The sequence below is a fragment of the Lagenorhynchus albirostris genome, chromosome 1, assembly GCF_949774975.1.
Source record: "Lagenorhynchus albirostris chromosome 1, mLagAlb1.1, whole genome shotgun sequence".
NCBI lineage: Eukaryota > Metazoa > Chordata > Mammalia > Artiodactyla > Delphinidae > Lagenorhynchus > Lagenorhynchus albirostris.
Window position 1 is genome coordinate 66,627,335 of NC_083095.1, and position 20,474 is coordinate 66,647,808.

Below are 20,474 nucleotides of genomic sequence, written 5' to 3' on the forward strand. Positions count from 1 at the left end.
ATTCAAACAATGGGATTCTCTACAGCAAAGGATATGAATAAAGCACAGCTATATGCAACAATAGACATGCATCTCAGAAATATAATACAGAAGAAAAGCAGTCAGTATAGAGCAAAATAAAAGCAGTTAATATAGAGCAAAATACTGTATAGTTCCATTTAATATAAATTTCAAAAAAACAGGCAAAACTATAATGTTTAAGGGTACAGACTTAGGTGCTAAAACATCAGTTTGATGTTAACTTTTTAAGGGAAGAAGAGGATAGTGATTGTGAAGGAAAACACTGGGGCTTTGGGGATGCTTGTTGTGGTCTCCTCCCTAACCTAGCTGGTAGTTACATGGGTGTTCACTTTGTAGATAATTAATTGACCTGTATATTTATGTCTTCTGTGCTTTACTGCATATGTAGTATACATCATAATAACCTCCCTTCACTCTCCCTCCTCCCCCCCAAAAAAACTTGTGGCCATTAATGAACTTATTTTTTACTAGAGGTGCTTCAAATAGAGTGGTGGACTTATCTGAAATATATTCTTCAGTTCTAACTTTACAAGATTCTAGAAAGGTATTTTGTGTTTCCTTGGAGTCTGGTTGGGGGGATTCCTCCCCTGTTTGGAACTGAGAGACACAGAATCCAGATAATGGTTCAAAAAAAAATGAGCTTTATTACTGACAAAAAGCTGGATTAGAGGGTATGTGACCACAATGGGCTACCAAATACCCTACCTCTAAATTAGATGGACTTGCTTATTACCCAAGTCCAAGGCAGAGGCGGACAGCTTCAGGCTTTCCTGTAGCCTACCTCAGAAAGCTCAGGATTTGGCTGAAATCAAAGAAACACAGATATAAAGAAATTTGCCCATGAGTCACTCCTCTTTCCCCAGGATGGAGTGAGTGGGGGAGCTTGCCTTTCCCTCCTGGACAGGGGAATGGAAATTCTCTACACTCTGTGGAAATGTGAAGAATGAGGAAATAAATATTACCCCTAGCAACAGGCAGACTAGCTATGCTTGATAGTCTATTTGAAGTCAGCTCTCTGAAGCTTAGCAAAGGCTAGCAGGGGCAAAAACTTTAGAATAAGCTTCATTCTTGCTCTTAAACCTACTTTCCCCTCCTCCACTTTTAAACCTGGGTATAAACCCCAACCACAATTTTTTTCAGTGGCTTTCCTGGAAGCATCTGCAGAGACTAGTAAGTGAGGGAGAAGGGAGCAGGTGATTATATATGTGAATCTTCTCTAAGTTGTATATTTATGAGTGAAGTCTATCTTTCCCGTTTCTCCATGAGATGTATTAAATTCTGGTACACGACTTTAAGCACCTCTGGAGCTTATTTAAATTATTCTTTTTCCAGGTAAAGTCAAGCTTGGTTCAGTTACTTGCTTTTTCGTATTTAGAAATACTCAATGATTATCTACATTGGCCTTCTTCCAAAAAGACAATAAAATACAAATACATATCTACAACTTAAAGTTACTTCCTTTTCAGAGTGATGAATGATGATTACTGTGTGTCCACAAATACTTTTATTCATGACTTTAATTAGCATGGATAATTTGGTCCAGGAGATTTCAGTTCAGACACAGCAGCGCAAGTTTGCTTTTAAAATTATACTCTTATTTTTATTCTGAGATAATTGTAGCTTCACATGCAGCTGTAAGAAATGATACAGAGAGATTCCATTGTGCCCTTTACCCAATTTCCTCCAATGGTAACATCTTGCAAAGCTGTTGCACAATTTCACAACCAAGATACTGACATCCGTACGGTCATGATACAGAGCATTTCCATCCTCACAAGGATTTCTGATGTCGCCTTTGTATAGCCACAAACACAATTCCCTCCCCCATCACCAATCCCCTCCTTAACCCCTGGAAACCACTAATCTGCTCTCCATTTCTATAATTTTGTCATTTCAAGAATGTTTTATAAATTGAATCATATGGTACAAAACCTTTTCGGATTAGCTTTTTCATTCAGCCTAATTATCTGGAATTTATCCAGGTTGTTGCATGTATCCATAGTTTGTTCTTTTTTTTAATTGCTGAATAGTATTCCATGGTATGGATATACCACAGTTTTTCTAACCATTCACCCATTGGAAAACTCTGGGTTGTTTTGGCTATTACAAATAAAGCTGCTATAAACATCCATGCACAGTTTTTTATGTGAGCATAAGTGTGCAAAAACATGTTTATAATGACATGTAACTCTTTACCTAATTTTCTGGCTGCTTAACTACAAAGGAACTCAGGCATTTGCCAAAGGTCACAGACCACCTCCTTGTAAGTGAGGATTAACTAATGACTCTTATCAGTACTTGCAGTTTTATAACCTTGGGAACCCTTGACTGGCACTCTCACTCTCTCTCTCTCTCTCTCTCTCTCTCTCTCTCTCAGCCTCAATCAGACAAGATGCTTTTCAAGGTGTATTCTTTGAAATATGAACTCCAAGAAATGCTCCTAAAGGGGAGGTTGGGAGAGTTCATGGTCAAATAAGTTTGAGGAAATTCTGAATACTATAATCTTATTCCTCTTTTGAAATAAACAAATGCCCTTTGGTGTACAAAAGGAAGGATCCAGTATCCAACTGCCCAAGTTCAAACCTCCACTTGCTAGACAGTAACCTTCAGGAAGACAGTTAACTTTCCCATATCTCAGTTTCCCCATCTGTAAAGTGGAAATAACAACAGTACCCCACTCATATGAATGAAAGATTAACTATAAGGACACGAGAAAACACTTGATAAATGTTAGTTATTATTATTAGTATTGCCATCATAATCAGAATCATTATGATCTTGTTAAAAACACACATGTCCAGACTCCACCCCTGGAGATTGAGATTTATTAAGTCTAGGGGAGAGTCTAGTCCAGATGAAGAAGTAGAGGTTTATCTGGAACAAGAATGTGTCCAAGATAGTACTAGAGGCAGGATTCAAACCCAGACCAAACTGCCTGATGGAGAGATGTCACACTTAACATCCATACTCACATTCAGTAAATTCTTTAACTCTGTAGTCTTGCAAAAAGAGCACAGTTCTCTCCTGAACTGAAGGTTGGGCTTGTAATATAAACTCGTGATTCCTTAAGGGGTAGTTCAATAAAATAAAATGCAGTTCTGTGAAGCTGGTACACAACAGCTTGCAAAACAATTCCTAAATGTAGCAGTAAGCATCGGTATGTAAAAACTTTGTTAAGTCATTGTTTAGCAAATCAAATTTGAAGATAAGACATTATTTCTTTAGAAATACAAGAAAACAACTATGATTGCTATTATTTCTGTAGATTTCACCACCACACTGCTGATTTCCAAAGGTCTTACTGTCAAGCACCAGGCGGATTTCCAAGACACTTGGGGAATCACTCTGGAGGTGGTGGCAATCTTCTTACCACTTCGGTAGCAATCCTCAGGTAGGCTTTGGCCTGGAAAAGAACAGATTTGTTTGTTCTGTATTTCTCCCTAGTAGACATCAAATGACTCACAAACTGTTTGCCATAGCTGTCTACTGAATTGAATAGTAGAAAGGCTGAATGAGATGAGGAAACTCAATAGTTAGAAGATATTGCTGTGAACATTGCATGTAGGGCAGGGGAGAAAGGGGTTTAGATTATTTGGAAGGGGACTTTCCAAAAAAATATTTAGTAGCAGCAATTACTGTTTTTCAAACTCTAACTCCTGTGTCAGCAAACAAGCAACCCAGTCTAGCTGCAGAAAACTTACACCTTCCTCTTCTGACAAATTGATATCTTGAGTTAGATACTGCCAAACTTCTTTGGCATAAGGGCTATTAGTCATTTTTGAAAAGGCTATCTATTACCACCCTATGTTTATCTTCAGAAAGCATTTTCTTTATTCTCTCTGACAATGGTGTCTAATACCAGCACCAAGCACCCCTAGGCTCCTCCATTTGGTGAGATTTAAGTACCACGCAAGAATTCCTGGAATCAGTTGTCATACTCTTCATCTCTGGCACCCCAGTACAACAGAACACGAAAAGCAGCTCCCAGGTGCTAAGTGGGCCACAACTAACCTAATGCCTGCACAGTCCAGTTAGAACAATGGTCATGGCATTTGCATTTTAAAGTTTTAAACAATTGAAATGTAAATACTACTTATTTCTCCTATCTTATCTATAAAAAGTAACTGTAAGACAATAGTAAGATTTTCTAGAACCAGAAATTTATACATTTATATGTTTACCGTTGTATACATACTACTTCTACTTCTACTTCTACTACTACTACTACTACTACTACTACTACTACTACTGCTGCTGCTGCCGCCGCCGCCGCCACTGCTAATACTACTGGTACTACTACTGCTACTACTGGAAGTAATGGTAAGAGCTAAATTTTACTTGAGTACTTAATATCTGCCAAGTATTATTTCATCTATCCTCAAGTTACCCTAAGGGGTAAATTCTGTCACGATTCCCACTTTATAGACAAGAAAACCAAGACCGTGAAAGGTGAAGAGTCTTGTCCACAGCATCACAGCTAGTGTGAGATGAGCTGGGCTCTGAACCCAGGCTGACCAGCTCCCTGACTCCGCATGGTAAAAGGACTGTTTGAGTCTTCTTCACCCTGACTTGATGAAGCGTTTAACTGTTTCACACATCTTGATTTTTTAAAACTATGCTTGAAAGTAAATATTTCCTCCATTGGGGGAAATATTTTAATATAGACCTCTCTGTATTTACATTATGAAGTTGATACAATGTATTAAGAAATCAGCAATTTGAAAAACAAAATAATTTTGATATAATATATATATATATATTAAATCTTGTGCCACAAAGAGAAACCCATATTTGTAACTCACACCACAAACTTAAATATTTGCCACGTATTAAGATCATAAAGAAAGAACAAAAAATGCATATACACACACACATATTTGTGTGTGTGTATATGTACCTGTATCTGTGGATACATATGTATATATACATATACATATAAACAAGGAGCTATTGTATAGCACAGGGAATGCTGCTCAATATTCTGAAAAGAATTTGAAAAAGAATAGATACATATATACCTTAAAAAAAAAAAAGGTTACTTACATTTCCCCCCTGGGGGGTGGTGAAAAAAGCCAGTCATGTCTGTTATCTCTCAATCAACATGTTGGAAAATTGTTCATTATGAAAATTTTAAGTGATACTAATTACAATAATGACAAACCTTTAAGTGTATGTTGTCTGTATGTATATTGCTATGCTACTTGTTTCCTTGTTGAAACATAAAATATATGTTTCACGTTACTACTTTAAATCTTATATTTTGGCTCTACTTCTTGAAAAAAAATCCAATGATTATAGTCAGAAATGTTTGACTTTAAAAGGAGCAATTGGTTATTTATAATATTAATAATTGATATATTTGGGTTTGTATTTATCAAGCTTTTGTGGTCTCTCCAAAAGACCTGGTTTAATTTCTTATTCAAGTTATGCTAATTTATTTTCTACTAACTTTTAAAAATAAGTATAAACTTGACCCCTTTTCTTTGGAAGTTGTATATTTAATATTTGTCAGTTTTTAACCTAGAAACATCAGTATAATTTAAAAACTAATCAGAGAGTAATTCTATTTAGTACCTTTAAGATCTACCTTGACAGTGTAAGGACATTACACATAAATCTACTTTCAAATGCTACTTTTTCATTGGTGATACATATTTAAAAATTTTTTTTAAATACATGCACTGGTCCTAAGTGCACAGATCAGTGAAACTGTACACACTGAACACACCTCTGTAACTCAACACCTATGTCAATAAACAATACCTATGTCAGATCACTGAAAAAAACAACAACTATGTTCAATCCCTAATAGTTGAATTATACTTTATTTTACCAGGAAACTGTTAAAATTTCATTTGCGTCCTTTTTTTTTTTTAAAGAATAGTTCTCAAAACATGAATAAGGCCTTATACGTTTTTACTGAGTACATACTATACCAAGTACTAGTATAGGTAATCTCATTTATGTAAACTCATAAGTAATCTCACTTATGTAAAATAAACACTATTGGTTCAATGTGGATGAAGAACTTGGAGTTGTCTGCTCAAAGTCACAAAGTCAGCAGGCTGGAGAACATTCACACGTGGGCCCACCTGACTCCAAAGCCCAGCTCCTTCTACCACATTACATATTAAACAGTAAATCCAAACTACAAGTAATTCTAATCATAATGCTCTATCTAAAAATGGTTTCAGTCTCTGCTATAGTTAACAACAAAAGACTTTGTTTAAAAATGGAAATAACATATACTTTATAATATAGAAATATTTCTCTTAAATCTAAAAGTGCTGATTTTCAGCCATGCATCTTTTTTTTAAAATCATCTTTATTGGAGTATAATTGCTTTACAATGGTGTGTTAGTTTCTGCTGTATAACAAAGTGAATCAGCTATACATATATCCCCATATCCCCTCCCTCTTGCTTCTCCCTCCGACCCTCCCTATCCCACCCCTCTAGGTGGTCACAAAGCACCGAGCTGATCTCTCTGCTATGTGGCTGCTTCCCACTAGCTATCTATTTTACATTTGGTAGTGTATATATGTCAATGCTACTCTCTCACTTCGTCCCAGCCTTCCCCTTCTCCGTGTCCTCAAGTGCATTCTGTATGTCTGCATCTTTATTCCTGTCCTGCCCCTAGGTTCATCAGAACCTACAAGGAATAAATGCTGGAGAGGGTATGGAAAAAAGGGAACCCTCCTGCGCTGTTGGTGGGAATGTAAATTGATACAGCCACTATGGAGAACAGTATGGAGGTTCCTTAAAAAACTAAAAATGGAACTACCATATGATCCAGCAATCCCACTACTGGGCATATACCCTGAGAAAACCACAATTCAAAATGAGTCATGTACCACAGTGTTCATTGCAGCTCTATTTACAATAGCAAGGACATGGAAGCAACCTAAGTGACCATCGACAGATGAATGGATAAAGAAGATGTGGCACATATATACAATGGAATATTACTTGGCCATAAAAAGAAATGAAATTGAGTTATTTGTAGTGAGGTGGATGGACCTAGAGTCTGTCATACAGAGTGAAGTCAGAAAGAGAAAAACAAATACTGTATGCTAACACATGCATCTTTATAAATACCTTTTATCTCCCAGTAGCTTTTCTAGGTTTTTAAAGCCTAATATTTTACAATGAAAATTTAAAGCTCACTAAGGCAAGCTGAGGCCATATCATTCTATAATCTTAGTTCTAACTTATGTTAAATTAGAGACATAAACCTATCTGACTGCACAAAATACTGAATGATTCCATAATAATCAATTTTGCTACATTTAACCTTTGCTTTTTAACGGACTATCTCTAAGCTTAAACTTTCAATATATCACACTCAAAGCAATGGTTAGATTTTTATTTGCTGAGAAACCACTAAAAGTGCTTAGTTTAACAGTTTCAATTTCCACAAAACTGTTGAGATTGAATTTTTTCAACCAGTGCAATATCATTTCAACAAATACTTTTTGGTTCTTATTGTGTGCAAAGCATTGTTTCGGGAAATCTGTGGGAGGTAACAATAAAAAAGGGAGGCAGAAGTGCTCACTGGTGAAGAGGTGGGGCCTTGAGATCAGACAGGTATGGTTTAAAATCCTGGTTCCATTACTTATTAACACTGGCCCTGGGCAAGTTAATTAACCCTTCTAGGCTCAGTTCCCATATGTGTAAAATGGTTATAATAATAGTATGTACCTCAAAGGGCTTGGGGGCATATTAAGTAAGAATAAACTATGTGAAGTACTGGAATATAAGAAGCAAATAATAAATACTAGTGGCTACTATTATTACTATTATGTCCTCAAGTAATTTACAATCTAATTGAAGAGCTCATATTAACATATCCTTTTGGACACTTTTTCTGCCTGAGGAATAAGTAAATTAAATCCCTTCCTTCTGTTTAATCCACAACTAGGAAAAGCAAACATATACATGTCATATGTAAAAAATATGATTTAGATTTCTCAGACTATTAATACTCTCTTTCTCAACAACTCAATTCTACATGAACTAACCCTTCTCTCCTATTCAAGATCTTTCATTGGGCCACCTAGAGACACAGATAATACAGCTGGATCTTATTTGTCTGCTCTGTCATTATCAAGTAAAGGAACTGGATGGCAACCAAAGTGCAGAAGTTTTATGGTGAGCTTTTCCCTTTGTCTTTGTTTTTAAATATTTGAAGTTCTAATTTTCCATACACAGTCATTTCATATTAGGACTATGAGGTAATAATGTAGAAATTATAAGATAATAAAGTTTCTATTTACATTTAAAAGTCTTTACCAGGAATATCTTATAGCACACTTTTTAACACATCAATATTAAGATTTTTACTTGACAAAAAGAATGAAACCACAAAATTAACAGTCAATCATGAGTCCATCACTGTGTCCCGGACTCAATCAAAGGCAAAAGGTAGATATAGTTGAATGAACAATTATAATTACACAAACAAGAGGAAATGCTATTGAATTTAAGAGCTCTGAATCCTAAAGTGTCCACTTTCTCTCCCTTCCTCTATTGCTTTCTCTGGCTATTTTACACTACTTATATTTGGAGTTTCAATTACTCCCCTTTCCTCAGTGGTGCACGTATGCAGAAGGTTCTGACCTTTGGCTGAGCAGGCAGAAGCCTGATGGAGCTTTTTATTTATTTATTTTTTTTGCGGTACGCAGGCCTCTCACTGTTGTGGCCTCTCCCGTTGCGGAGCACAGGCTCCGGATGCGCAGGCTCAGCGGCCATGGCTCACGGGCCCAGCCGCTCCGCGGCATGTGGCATCTTCCCAGACCAGGGCACGAACCCGTGTCCCCTGCATCGGCAGGCGGACTCTCAACCACTGTGCCACCAGGGAAGCCCTGATGGAGCTTTTTAATTGGTACTGTAACCCTTCCCAACTTTTCCAATGATGCCTCAAAGTCAGCACATTTCATACCTTTCGATTAATCACTGTGCTCTTAGTGTTTGTCTCTTCTGAAAGTTAAATATTACTGGGAGAGTTAAATCCCTAATGCCTAATTTTCAAAGATTTTATGGGCAGAGAATGAGAGCCCTGGAACCTGGTGCTGAGAGGAGGGAGTGATGGAAGATGGAGAAGAGAAGGTAGAATTAGAAAGAAGACAAAAAGCTAAAGATGAAACTTTTACTTGTTAATAAATTTGCCTGTAGTAAACCCCTAAAAGCAAACAATAAAAAGTATCAATCTAAGGGGCTAACTATTAACAAATAATTTTGCATATTCCGTCCCATTAACTTTTGCAGAAGTTTATCACGTTGGCAAGTAAACACTTCCTTCATTCTTTAAATGAAGACATGCAGGTAGAATGGGCACTAAGCTTCTATGCATATGGTAGAATTTGTTCAGAGGGCTGTGACCAGCTTCTGAGAGCGTATTTCCATTTAAGTTCATAGAGCAAAAGGGAAGGGGATTATCAGGAGGTAAGATTCACCATAAGAATAACCAGAAGGATCCTGATTCCAGGACTCAGCAACAGCTTCCTAATATCTAGGACAATATCTTTAATGCTGAAGCTGAGAACTCTACCCATATCTCATGAGTCAAATTCTGCTCTGATTTTTAGATGCCACCAAAGAGTGACATTTATTTGAAGCTACGTAAGGGGAAGGGCAAAAATGGACTCAATCCTTTGATAAAGGGCAGAAGAAAGACATTTATTGCTATAGCATCTTATACAGAACATTTCAGAAGACATAAATACTCATAGTTGTATTCTACTTGGCATTTTTCAAAGTATTTTCACATTATCATCTCATTTAATCCTTTTCATTATGATAACAATTTACAGATGGAGAGAAAGGTTCAGAGACATGAGGGAACTTGCCTAAGGTCACACTTAGAAAGTGGCATTCTTCTTAATGAAACCCCAAGCTAATACAGATTAATGCTTTTCCTTTCATGCAGAGACCTCTTTGAGAATCTAATAAAGCCCTTGTTCAGTTCCTCAGAAAAATGCACACTCATACATTCTGGATATAACTTCATGGGATTCTCAGACCCAGGTTAGGATCCTCTCTGTATTATGCCCTGTGGTTGTGCACACCAGTGGGACCTGAGGGGCAGAGTGTGCCCACCCTCTTCTCTAGATCTCTGTGATATGAAAAGGAGGTGAACTGAAAGCTAGCCTACATATACACAATAGAGAGACACTGAAGTAATCTTGCAATTAATTAGGAAGGGAAGCAGATACTGCACCAGGAAGAGGATCCATGGGCTATGGTTTCAGAGCTGAGTGTGGAAATAGCCTCTAGTACTACCTCAGACAAATTCCTTACTATAAATGAATCTCGCTTCTTCATCTGAAAAATGGAGATTATCATACCTATCTCACAAATGTGCTATGAGAATCAAATAATATATTGTATTTAATACACTCAAGTACTGTACTCACTTCTTAGAAGGAATTGAGGAAATCATAGCTATTAGTAGAATGTGATACAACGGAAAGAGGACAATATTTGGAAGGAACAGACTTGCTTTTTAATCACATCTTGCCATTTATTAGTTCTGTGACCTTGGGACACCTATTTAGCTTCTATGAGCCTCGGTTTCCTCATCTGCAAAATGCGGACTATTTATATATTACATTAAGTTCTTGTGAGCATAGAAAGTATATAAATGTCTAACAGTGTCTAGCATACTCTAACTGCTATTATTATTAGGAAGGTGGTTAATAATAATGAATGTCTGCAATCTAAGAGTAGGAAGCAATAACTTCCATGGAAACAAATTAAATATAAGGCTCCATTTTTTTTCCTTTTCACGGACATGTCTAAATCTTAAAATTGCTCAGAAGTCTTCATATATAAGGCAGAAGTCTTCACATGTAAGGCTGACAATGTGGTGCATGAAATTCTCACTACTTTAGCAGAGACCTCACCAAATCAAATCTAACTTAAACCCCAAAGAGGCAGCTTGCTCACATTCCCATAAATGTCACCCAGCAACAGTAAAATAATAGGTCTAATGTTTACGTAAATGTAAATGAGATTTTAAAAACATGTAACTCCAACAAACTCTACAAACACTGTTGTTTAGAGTTTTAAATCATATTACCTTTTGATGGTTGCTATATGTTCTCTGTTATATTACATTCCTTTAACTTTTTGAAATGTTTCTTGCTTTTGGAGAATCTCAAAGAAAACAAGCAATAATGGACAGGTGGGAAAATATTTAAAAACGTAAGTTCATAATTGAATTAAACTAGTAGGTAATTATTTGTATTCACCATAGAATGTCTTTAAATTGTCTGTTCTCAGGAAGCATTTAAAAGTGTGTAATTTAAAAACCCTCAATTTTCATACAACTTTTCATTCACTGCATTAAGTATACCTATGGTAGTTGAGATTGCCAGACTTCAACTATGAAAGCAATAAAAGGTTATGGTTTTTGCTTATCCAAAAGATTTCTAAGAAAAGACTGAAAAGGAAATTTAATGTTTATTATCTAAAAGGCAGAGAAAAGAAAAACAATGATAAGTACTACATTGCGTTTACTCAGAGATCATATTCCCAGCAACTCAATCACCTATATCATAACTGCCAACCCTTAAGAAAGAGAAAGGAGCTCTGGGCACCTAAAAGAGATAATTCAGAATGAATCTACTTTACCAATCTGAGACTCCTGACTGTCAGTTTTGCCCTTACTTTATTCACAGCTCTAACCAAGCTTGGCTCTTTTATTTTCCAGTTCACATGGGATTAGAGGAAGCAAGCTAGAATAAAAGGGGTAGTAGTTATGGACAGACAAAATAATGGTACTATAAAGTTATACTCATTACATAAGGGAAAAAAAGGAACTACTAGAAGACTGATTGGGGCTGCTTGGCAAAGGAGCACAAAAACGACATCAAAACTGATGTACCAGATGACGGCTCACTTTCAAACCTAAATAGCAAGTGCTACTTAGGAAAGAAGAGATATATATGGATGATTTTATTTCTATTTTAAAAAGGAGTAAAATTAAAGAATTTATGCTTAAAGGCATTAAGCTTCAGCAATCTTTGAAAATCTATCAACTGTATCCCCAATGATATTAGCTAATGAAACACTACTAGTTTTCCCACCTCACCTCCTCAATCTTATTTATTAAAATAAATGCAATGAAAATCCCATCTCTAAAGGTTTATACAGTTTCCCTATATCCGACTCAATATTTTCTTGTATTAGGTTTCCTTCTCCCAACAATCAGATGAACTTCTAATACTGAAATATAATAACCTCGGGCAGTTAGATACTTCTAGCCAGCAACATAAGAACTCTACAAGCTCTTACTGTTCGTGTTCTTCATGAAAAAACTGGTTGGGTGACAATTCTTTGTAGGTGAACGTGTCCAGTTGATAATTCAGAGTCAGCACTGGTATGTCTACCATATAAAATAGTAACTTAAAGATACTTTGGATAAGTTAACTAATCTTTGTTTAACATATGTATTCCAAATAGACAAACTTGATCTCCCCAACTTTCTTTCTATACATCAAAAAGTATATATCCTGTGAAAAGAAATTAAAATACATATTTAGAAATATAACTTACCTCATCACTTTCAGGCTGTGAAAACACAATCGGCTGGCCTGTATCTGAAGCTTCCCGTATATTAAGATGTAAGGGAATATCTCCTAAAAGAGCCCACCAGATATCCATTAGTACCGCAAAAGTGTATATTGGCTTTTAGAATTTAATTCTTTGAATTGCAGAAAGAAACAAATCGACTCAAATCAACTTGAGTTATGACTATCCTCAAATCGCTAAATCTCTGAAAAACAAATTTCAAATGAAAATTAGGGGCAAAATATTCCATTTGAGGGCAGTTCCATGATCACATATGTATATATGAAAGCAGTGTGGCAGCCAATCATGGAATAAGGCCTCTGATTTATTCTTTGCAGGAAGTCTTTCAGCAACAAATGGCCTGGAAGACATCTGTAAATTTTTCTCCCTGTAATAACTGATATAGACATATCTTGCCACATAATAAGAGGAAAAGATGGGGTGGCAAAGTAGTTTAAAAAAAGCCAAAAAAATAATCTTCCCGATGGCAGATGACTGAGCTAAGAGAACTGCTGAAAATTAGGCCAGACCTGTTATTTCAACTATCTGCCTTTTTATCAGATAGAATTATTTTTCTTTTATTATGTATTAATCTATATAGCATTATATATAACTTGTGAGCTTGATGAGCTCTCAGAAAATATATAAGAACCCCCAATATACAGACTTGAGGTCAGAGAGGGTATGTGTCTTCCCTGAGGATATATTAGGTAGTAGGATTTAGAGGAAAAATGCTCTGATCCATCATCCAATTGACTCTTTCTACCACACCATCACAAATGAAGCCTTTCAAAAGGCTGAGATTAAAAATGCAGTAGGGCTTTCCTGGTGGCGCAGTGGTTGAGAGTCCGCCTGCCGATGAAGGGGACACCAGTTTGTGCGCCGGTCTGGGAAGATCCCACATGCCGCGGAGCGGCTAGGCCCGTGAGCCATGGCCGCTGAGCCTGCGCGTCCAGAGCCTGTGCTCCAAAACGGGAGAGGCCACAACAGTGAGAGGCATGCGTACCAGAAAAAAAAAAAAAAAAAAAAAAAAAAAATTGCAGTAAAAGGACTAGAAGAGTTGACTTGTCATGGTACTCAGCATTCTTACACCTACTCCAAGTCCACCCAAAGGTTATTGAAACATGTGTGTGTGCATGTGTGTGTGTGTGTGTTTTATGTAAAGAATTCATTCAGCCAGGCAACAGAAATAATGCAGAAGAATGTGTTACAAAATTACAAACCTACTACAATTTATATTATGAGCTACATGGAGGAACAGATATTTCATGCTCCTCCTACCAGCAAATTTTGAGATCTTAACCAACTGTTTAACTCTTCAATAGACAAAATACATGAATACTTCAGTAACCATTTAAAGACCAGCTTTTCAGTAAATTTGATGTCTATTCTATAGATCAACTTTAGACTGTAGGAAGCTATCACAGGGGCAGGCAGGAGAAGATATTACAGAAAATACTTAGAAACCTGCAAAGTTTTTTCTCTTGATTTATGAACTGCCATTATATAGTAAAGAATACTGAATGCTTTCATTTCTACTACAGTAATGAAAGAAAAAAAAGTAAAACCTTCTCCGTTTTATAGCCACCTAGTGACATCACTTCTGCTCTCCAGAGACTCACAATCCGCAGAAGGGTAGAACAAGAAAGAGGAAAACCTTATTAGAAAACAGTGGCACAGTGAGAGCAGTAATAGGCTAACAATCGTATATGGAGAAGGATAAAAAGGAGTAAAGGTAATGAGAGTGGGTAAGGTTCAGCCTGGCCTTGAAAAGTATTTTTGAGGGGTTAGGGCTGAAGGAAGCACATTTCAGTGACATAAGTTAAAGGGGTTTCTGTGGCATGATCTGAGAGCTTTAACTACTATGTACAAACTGCCCCTGTAGGTGAATATGGATAAAGTTCTGAAGAGCCATTTTACGAAATAATCATTTGAAACACAGCCCCATGGATGAAAATAAGAGGCAGCCAGGCAGTCAGTAAAGGGTCCTGTGGGTTTCACCCATCCAGGAGGCCATGGCTGTGAGAGCTCTTTCCCTGATTTCAGTTCCTCATTCCCAATTCCAACCTCTTCATCATCAGAGCCCCTGCTCCAGTTCATGGGACATCCCTCTGGGTCCCATGACATTAAAAGGAGGAGATGTGCTCCACATTAGAACTCTAAATTATTTTTCCCATAACACTTTGAGATACAGCAGTCTATAGCATTACCCACTTTCTGTGATCAGTAATCAGTGTTTCTGATTTTCTGATTACACTTGTGAGCTGTTGGTTAAAATGTATCTTCCATATGTGAAACTGTTTCTCTAGGAGACACGTTTCAAGTTCTAAATAACTGACTTACAAAATCATACCACCCATTCATGAATTAGAGAATTATAATACTGTCAGTATAATTCAATAACGTCATTATAATTACTTACTTTATTATATAAGTGAATGTCAATCTGTTATGTTATTATGCAGATTTGGGAAATTGAACTTCCTAGGTTAAATGAAAAACTGTTGCAGAATATAATTAGTAGCTATTATAACAATGTATCAAAATATATCATTAGTGTTCACCTGGTACTGTGGTAGCTGCTTTAGTACAAATGCATAAAAACAATAATACATTTAACATCAAATTTTAGAAACTTAATTATAATAAAGAATGTTTTGAAACTCCTTGATCTTTAAGGGATCTTAATTGTTAACTACCCTAACCTAATAATCCACTCTATGCCTCCGTTATTTAGCATCTAACACCTGCCTTTGCTCCGAACAGAAACTCGTAAGTAGGGACTTCCCTGGTGGCACAGTGGTTAAGAATCCACGTGCCAATGCAGGGGACACGGGTTCGAGCCCTGGTCCAGGAAGATCCCACATGCCGTGGAGCAGCTAAGCCTGTGCACCACAACTACTGAAGCCCATGCGCCTAGAGCCCGTGCTCTGCAACAAGAGAAGCCACCGCAATGAGAAGTCCATGCACCACAATGAAGAGTAGTCCCTGCTCCCTGCAACTACAGAAAGCCCGCAGGCAGCAACAAAGACCCAACACAGCCAAAAATTAAATAAATAAATAATTAATCAATTAAGGAAAAAAAAAACTCATAAGTAGAATATCAAACATGTTTCCTAAGAAGTCCATTAAGTTGCTTTTGGATTTGTTAAAAATCATGTTTTATCCAAAATCTGTGTTTTGCTCCTTTAACACATGATTTTACTTCTCAAAACACTAATGAATCCTTCAATTCAGTAAGATGAACTGTATAGACAGTGTAAATTTCAAGGGGCATATTTTATAGACATGGCATAAAAAGATTACAGAATAAAAAGGTTACATATAAGAAGATTACAGAAAACAGAAAATACTGTTTTCTACAGCAAAAGGACTAATAAATTCAGAACTGATCAGGACGGCATTTCTTTATACACACCAAGAACTGACACTTCCAAAGGTTGCTACAACATACAGAACAGGTATTTCTGTATATATATCTGCTAATACTGAGAGCTGTCTTCCCAACGTAGCAAACAAACTGAGGATCATTATTTAAAATGCGGGCTTCAAATCACAATACTCAAACCACAAAACTCTCCTCTCAAATTCAAGTTATAGGCAGTTTTTATCTATAGCAAGAGTTATCATAATTGGCAGAACAAACCCCTTATTCAAAAAGCCTTCCACTAATGAAGTATCACAAAAAGCCAAAGAAAGGTTAACACACAGAACTGTGCTATACTAACAATTTAAAACACAAAGCCAAAAGCAATTCATCCTTTTCTGAGACATTCTTCATCACCATGCCATTTTCTTTGCAAAAGAATATCCTGTGGTCTTACCTAGAATATCAAGATCAAGGGTCCGTGCTAGTCTCCTTGCACCATCAGCACCAAAAATATGAGTTTTGTGTTTACATTTTGGACACTGGAAAACACTCATATTTTGGACAAGGCCCAGAACCTAGAATAATAAAGACACACTGAAATCAAAACAAAATTAAACCAAGTTTCAATCCATTATTTCAACAAGTTTTTCCTGCATGCCTACTAGGTTCCAGTGATACAATAATGAATAAGTTATGGTCTCTGCTCTCAAGGAACTCAAGCTGGTGGGAGAGCAAGACACATGTCATTAACTCTAATAATGAGATAAATGCTAAAGAGTTATAAATGACAGGGATCAAAAAATTCTGTTTGGGAAGAATGAGAGGGACCTCTGAGTTGCCCAGACAGAATCGCTTCTTCAGGTTGAGTGTGAGAAGAGAGGTTGAGGCCTACAGCAGGAATTCTAGGCAGAAGAAAGCGCATAAGCCAAGGCCGCGGACTACAACTTGTGTGGCCTTTTTGGGCTGCAACCCAGTAGGCTGCCAAGGCAGAAGCTAGTTTGGTAAGAAAGGTCAGGGTCAGATGGTAAGGTGCCAAATGCCATTCCTGTATTTGAGACTTTCTTCTTGAGACAACAGAGATGGTACCAAAGCAGCAGTGATACGCAATAAGATGTACGCTTTAGAAATTCACTTCTGAGGGCAACATGGGAAAAACAGCAGGAAGAAGCACAGGAAAAGAAATAGTTAAGAAGCTAACCGTGGACAAAGCCTCACAGTAAATAACAGCTAACACATACTGAGCGCTTATTCTATGTCAGGCACTGGGATAAGTGCTTTATATGCACTATCTTATTTACTCCTCACAGAACTTTATGAGATGGATTTTTATCATCTCCTTTCTATAGGTGAGAAAAGTGACACAGCCAGCAAAATACTGAAACTCAGCTCTTATCAAAATGTTATTGTTCAAAGCAAAAATTTAAAGCTATATACAAAGTGTCCATCTCTTTCTGAGTTTCCCCAACTTCTGGCACAAACTAGATACTTCATAAACATTTGTTGAATAAAATAGACAGGTTCTGGAAATATAATCCTTATTCATGATCCTTTTAATCTTACTTTTTATTGATGGGAAGCCGTGGTTCTCTTCTAGAATAAAAATGGGGAAAACAACTATCAGAGGCTTAGAGATAACAATGTCTGTATCATCCTATCAATCCCACCAATAAGATTATCATTATGGGAGATATCTCTATTAGAACATTTGCATTTTAAATGCAGAAGAGAACCGATAGTCCACAATGAAACATATAAATAAGAAGGTGATCAAATTTGTTATTCTTTCTGAAAAGAGAAACAGGAAAGACTAAGGTTTTCTACAATACATGTAAATGAAGACAAATAGTGAGGGACATGAGTATGTAGGTAAGCATTTTCCAAATATCATATGCCCTTTTGCTGATGCAAAGCATCACAAAAAATAAATCACACTGTATTTTGGTAATTCAGCACCATCTTCAGAAAGTTAGAGGAAAACCTAGCTAAATACCACACAGCTTATTTTATTCACTATGTCTATATAATACACTCATTACTTGGGTAGTTTTACTGCCATTTATGTTAAATGTGATATACCCCCTAACTGCAAGGCTTTCAGCTTTAATGTAAAAATATCACTCTAGAAGTGGGAAAAGGAGAAACACAACGTTAAAATTTAAGTGAGGGTATATTCTAATACAGAGAGAATGGGAAAAGTATTCCTTCTCTGGAATCTCTTAGACTTCCCAAGATATAGAGGCATGGAGCAAGAGTGTATTTGAAGTTTGTTTGTGATTAACTTACTATTAAATTGTTCACTATGGACTGTATAAATGTCTCAGACATTCTCTATATAGACTACATAAATGTCACAGACATAAGACTATAACCAAACTCAGTCTTTAATGACATCCTATTATATGCCAGTAACTAGGCTAAACACAAGGTGTAGCATATAGTGGTGAGCAAAACAGACTTGGAGCTTGCACACTAATTGGAGAAACAGATTGAAAACTTAGTGCAAAAATGTATTTTATAAACTGGAACAGCTTCTCTAGAAGCAAAGTACAGAGTATTATGAGACTGTAGAAAAGAGAGGACTCTATCTACCCTGGAGTCACAGAGGACTTCCTGCAGGAAATGTCTGATCTAACAGTTAAAGCAGGTAAAAACAAGGAGAAAGGGAGGAAACACACTCAAGACAGAAGTAGGAGCATGTCTCCTGTCTCCTTCAAGGAACTGAAATGCAGTATAGTTTAGGTATGGGGTGAGTGGTGCGAGATGAGGCCTGAAAAGTAGGCTTACAGGCCGTTTAGTGTCTGGGTTGTATGAGTACAGAGACACCACTGAAGGGTTTTAAGCAAGAGAGACCACTGTGCCTATAGTTGTAGGAGACTTCATTTCTCAGGACTGTAGGGTTTTAAAAACAACATGGAATGGAAAAACTAAAAGGACTTGTCTTTGTGTGTTTATTTTCTTAGACAAACACAAATCCAGGGCTGTGTGCTCTGAAATTAGTCATTTCAGAGGTGATAGTTTTTAGTACTGTCTAAAATACTCTAGGTCTCCTCCTGCACAGTTCTCTGCATAGGATTTTTTTCCTGGGCACAAGGTTAGCATTTTTCTTCTTTGCAATTAGGTGAGGACACGTAACTTGCTCTGGACAATGAAATGTGAGCTGAAGTGACATGTGTCACATCTAGGCAGAAGCTTTAAGTGCTAATTCCCCATTATGTTTCCCTCTGTCCCTGGGACTAGCAAGCTTCCAGAAAGTGGCTGCTCCATCAGCCTGGGTGCCAGAGTAAGAACAATGCAGAGGAGTGTTACAGCCAAACCATAATGGACGTGTAGCATGAGAGAAATAAACTCATGTTGTTTTAAGCCACTGAAATTTGAGGGTTGTTAGTACACATAATCCAGCCCATATTGGCTGACACAGGGGTGTAAGAAGAAAGTATTAAAATTTCTATTTCTTCCTTATGATTTCCTTTTTAATTCCAATTTTGTATGTGTGTTATAATGAAAATAACATATTGGCACAGTAATAAATGTGTACTATATATAGATACGTAGAATTTACAATATATATTTATATATAGTATACATTATAAAATCTATATATAGGTACAGATAATTTATATATCTATATAGTTATATAATTTATTATATATCTATATACAGTATACATTATAGAATCTCTATATCTATAATTATATATATTTTTTCAAACATCATTTATTAATTAGCATGTATAATCAAAACAATTTAGAGATAAACAACCCTCTGTATGTTTGAAAATAAGAGGTTGTGATACCTAAGCTTGGCTCTATTACTGATAATATTCTTCTAGTTAAAGGATAAATGCCCTAATACTGCTTCCTAGGTTACGTTGAACAAAGTAACTCCTCTTAACTCTAGAATTCCTTCATCTCAAAAACTTCCCACACAAATACCACTTTCCCTAAAAAATAAAAGTTGTAATGGAACAGAAGAGTGAGCCCAGAACAGACTCACACATGGAAGTCACAAATTTATAATAGAGATGACACAGCACTGCAGTGTTAATTGGATATCCATATGGAAAATAAGGAATCTTAACCTTCTATCTCACACCATACACAAATATTAATTACAGATGGATTGGAGAGCTAATATGAAAGATAAAACAAAACACGTTTGGAAGAAAACAGCAAAATAAACTTATAACCTTGGAGGCAGGCAAAGATTTTTCTAGCAGGACACAAAGAAGCACTAAACATAAATGAAAATCTTTTGTTAAATTCGACTACTTTAAAATTAATAACTTATCAGAAGACATAGTTAAGAGAGTAAAAAGGCAAGCTATAGAGCAAAAGATGATATCTATAATACACATATATAACAAAGGACTTTTATCTAGAATAAATAAAGAATTCCTACAAATCAATAAGGAAAAAAAAATCAGATAATATAACAGAGAAATGGGCAAGAGACTTAACAGGAACTTCATAAAAAAAGATACCCAAAGACGAACAAACATGAGAAAAAGTGTTC

General features: G+C 36.4%; 1 protein-coding gene across 1 annotated transcript in view; it reads right to left on the bottom strand.

The window, feature by feature from the left end:
* Window positions 1–2: 2 nt before the first annotated feature.
* The window catches only part of NUBPL (NUBP iron-sulfur cluster assembly factor, mitochondrial), a 254,330-nt gene continuing 233,858 nt past the window's right edge, over window positions 3–20,474 (bottom strand). The window contains exons 9-11 of the mRNA XM_060143898.1: window positions 16,417–16,537; window positions 12,578–12,660; window positions 3–3,424 (exon numbers count right to left, since the gene is read on the bottom strand). Of these exons, the coding sequence (XP_059999881.1) occupies window positions 3,362–3,424; window positions 12,578–12,660; window positions 16,417–16,537 (267 nt within the window). The 3' untranslated portion in view covers window positions 3–3,361. The remainder of the gene's footprint in view (window positions 3,425–12,577; window positions 12,661–16,416; window positions 16,538–20,474) is intronic.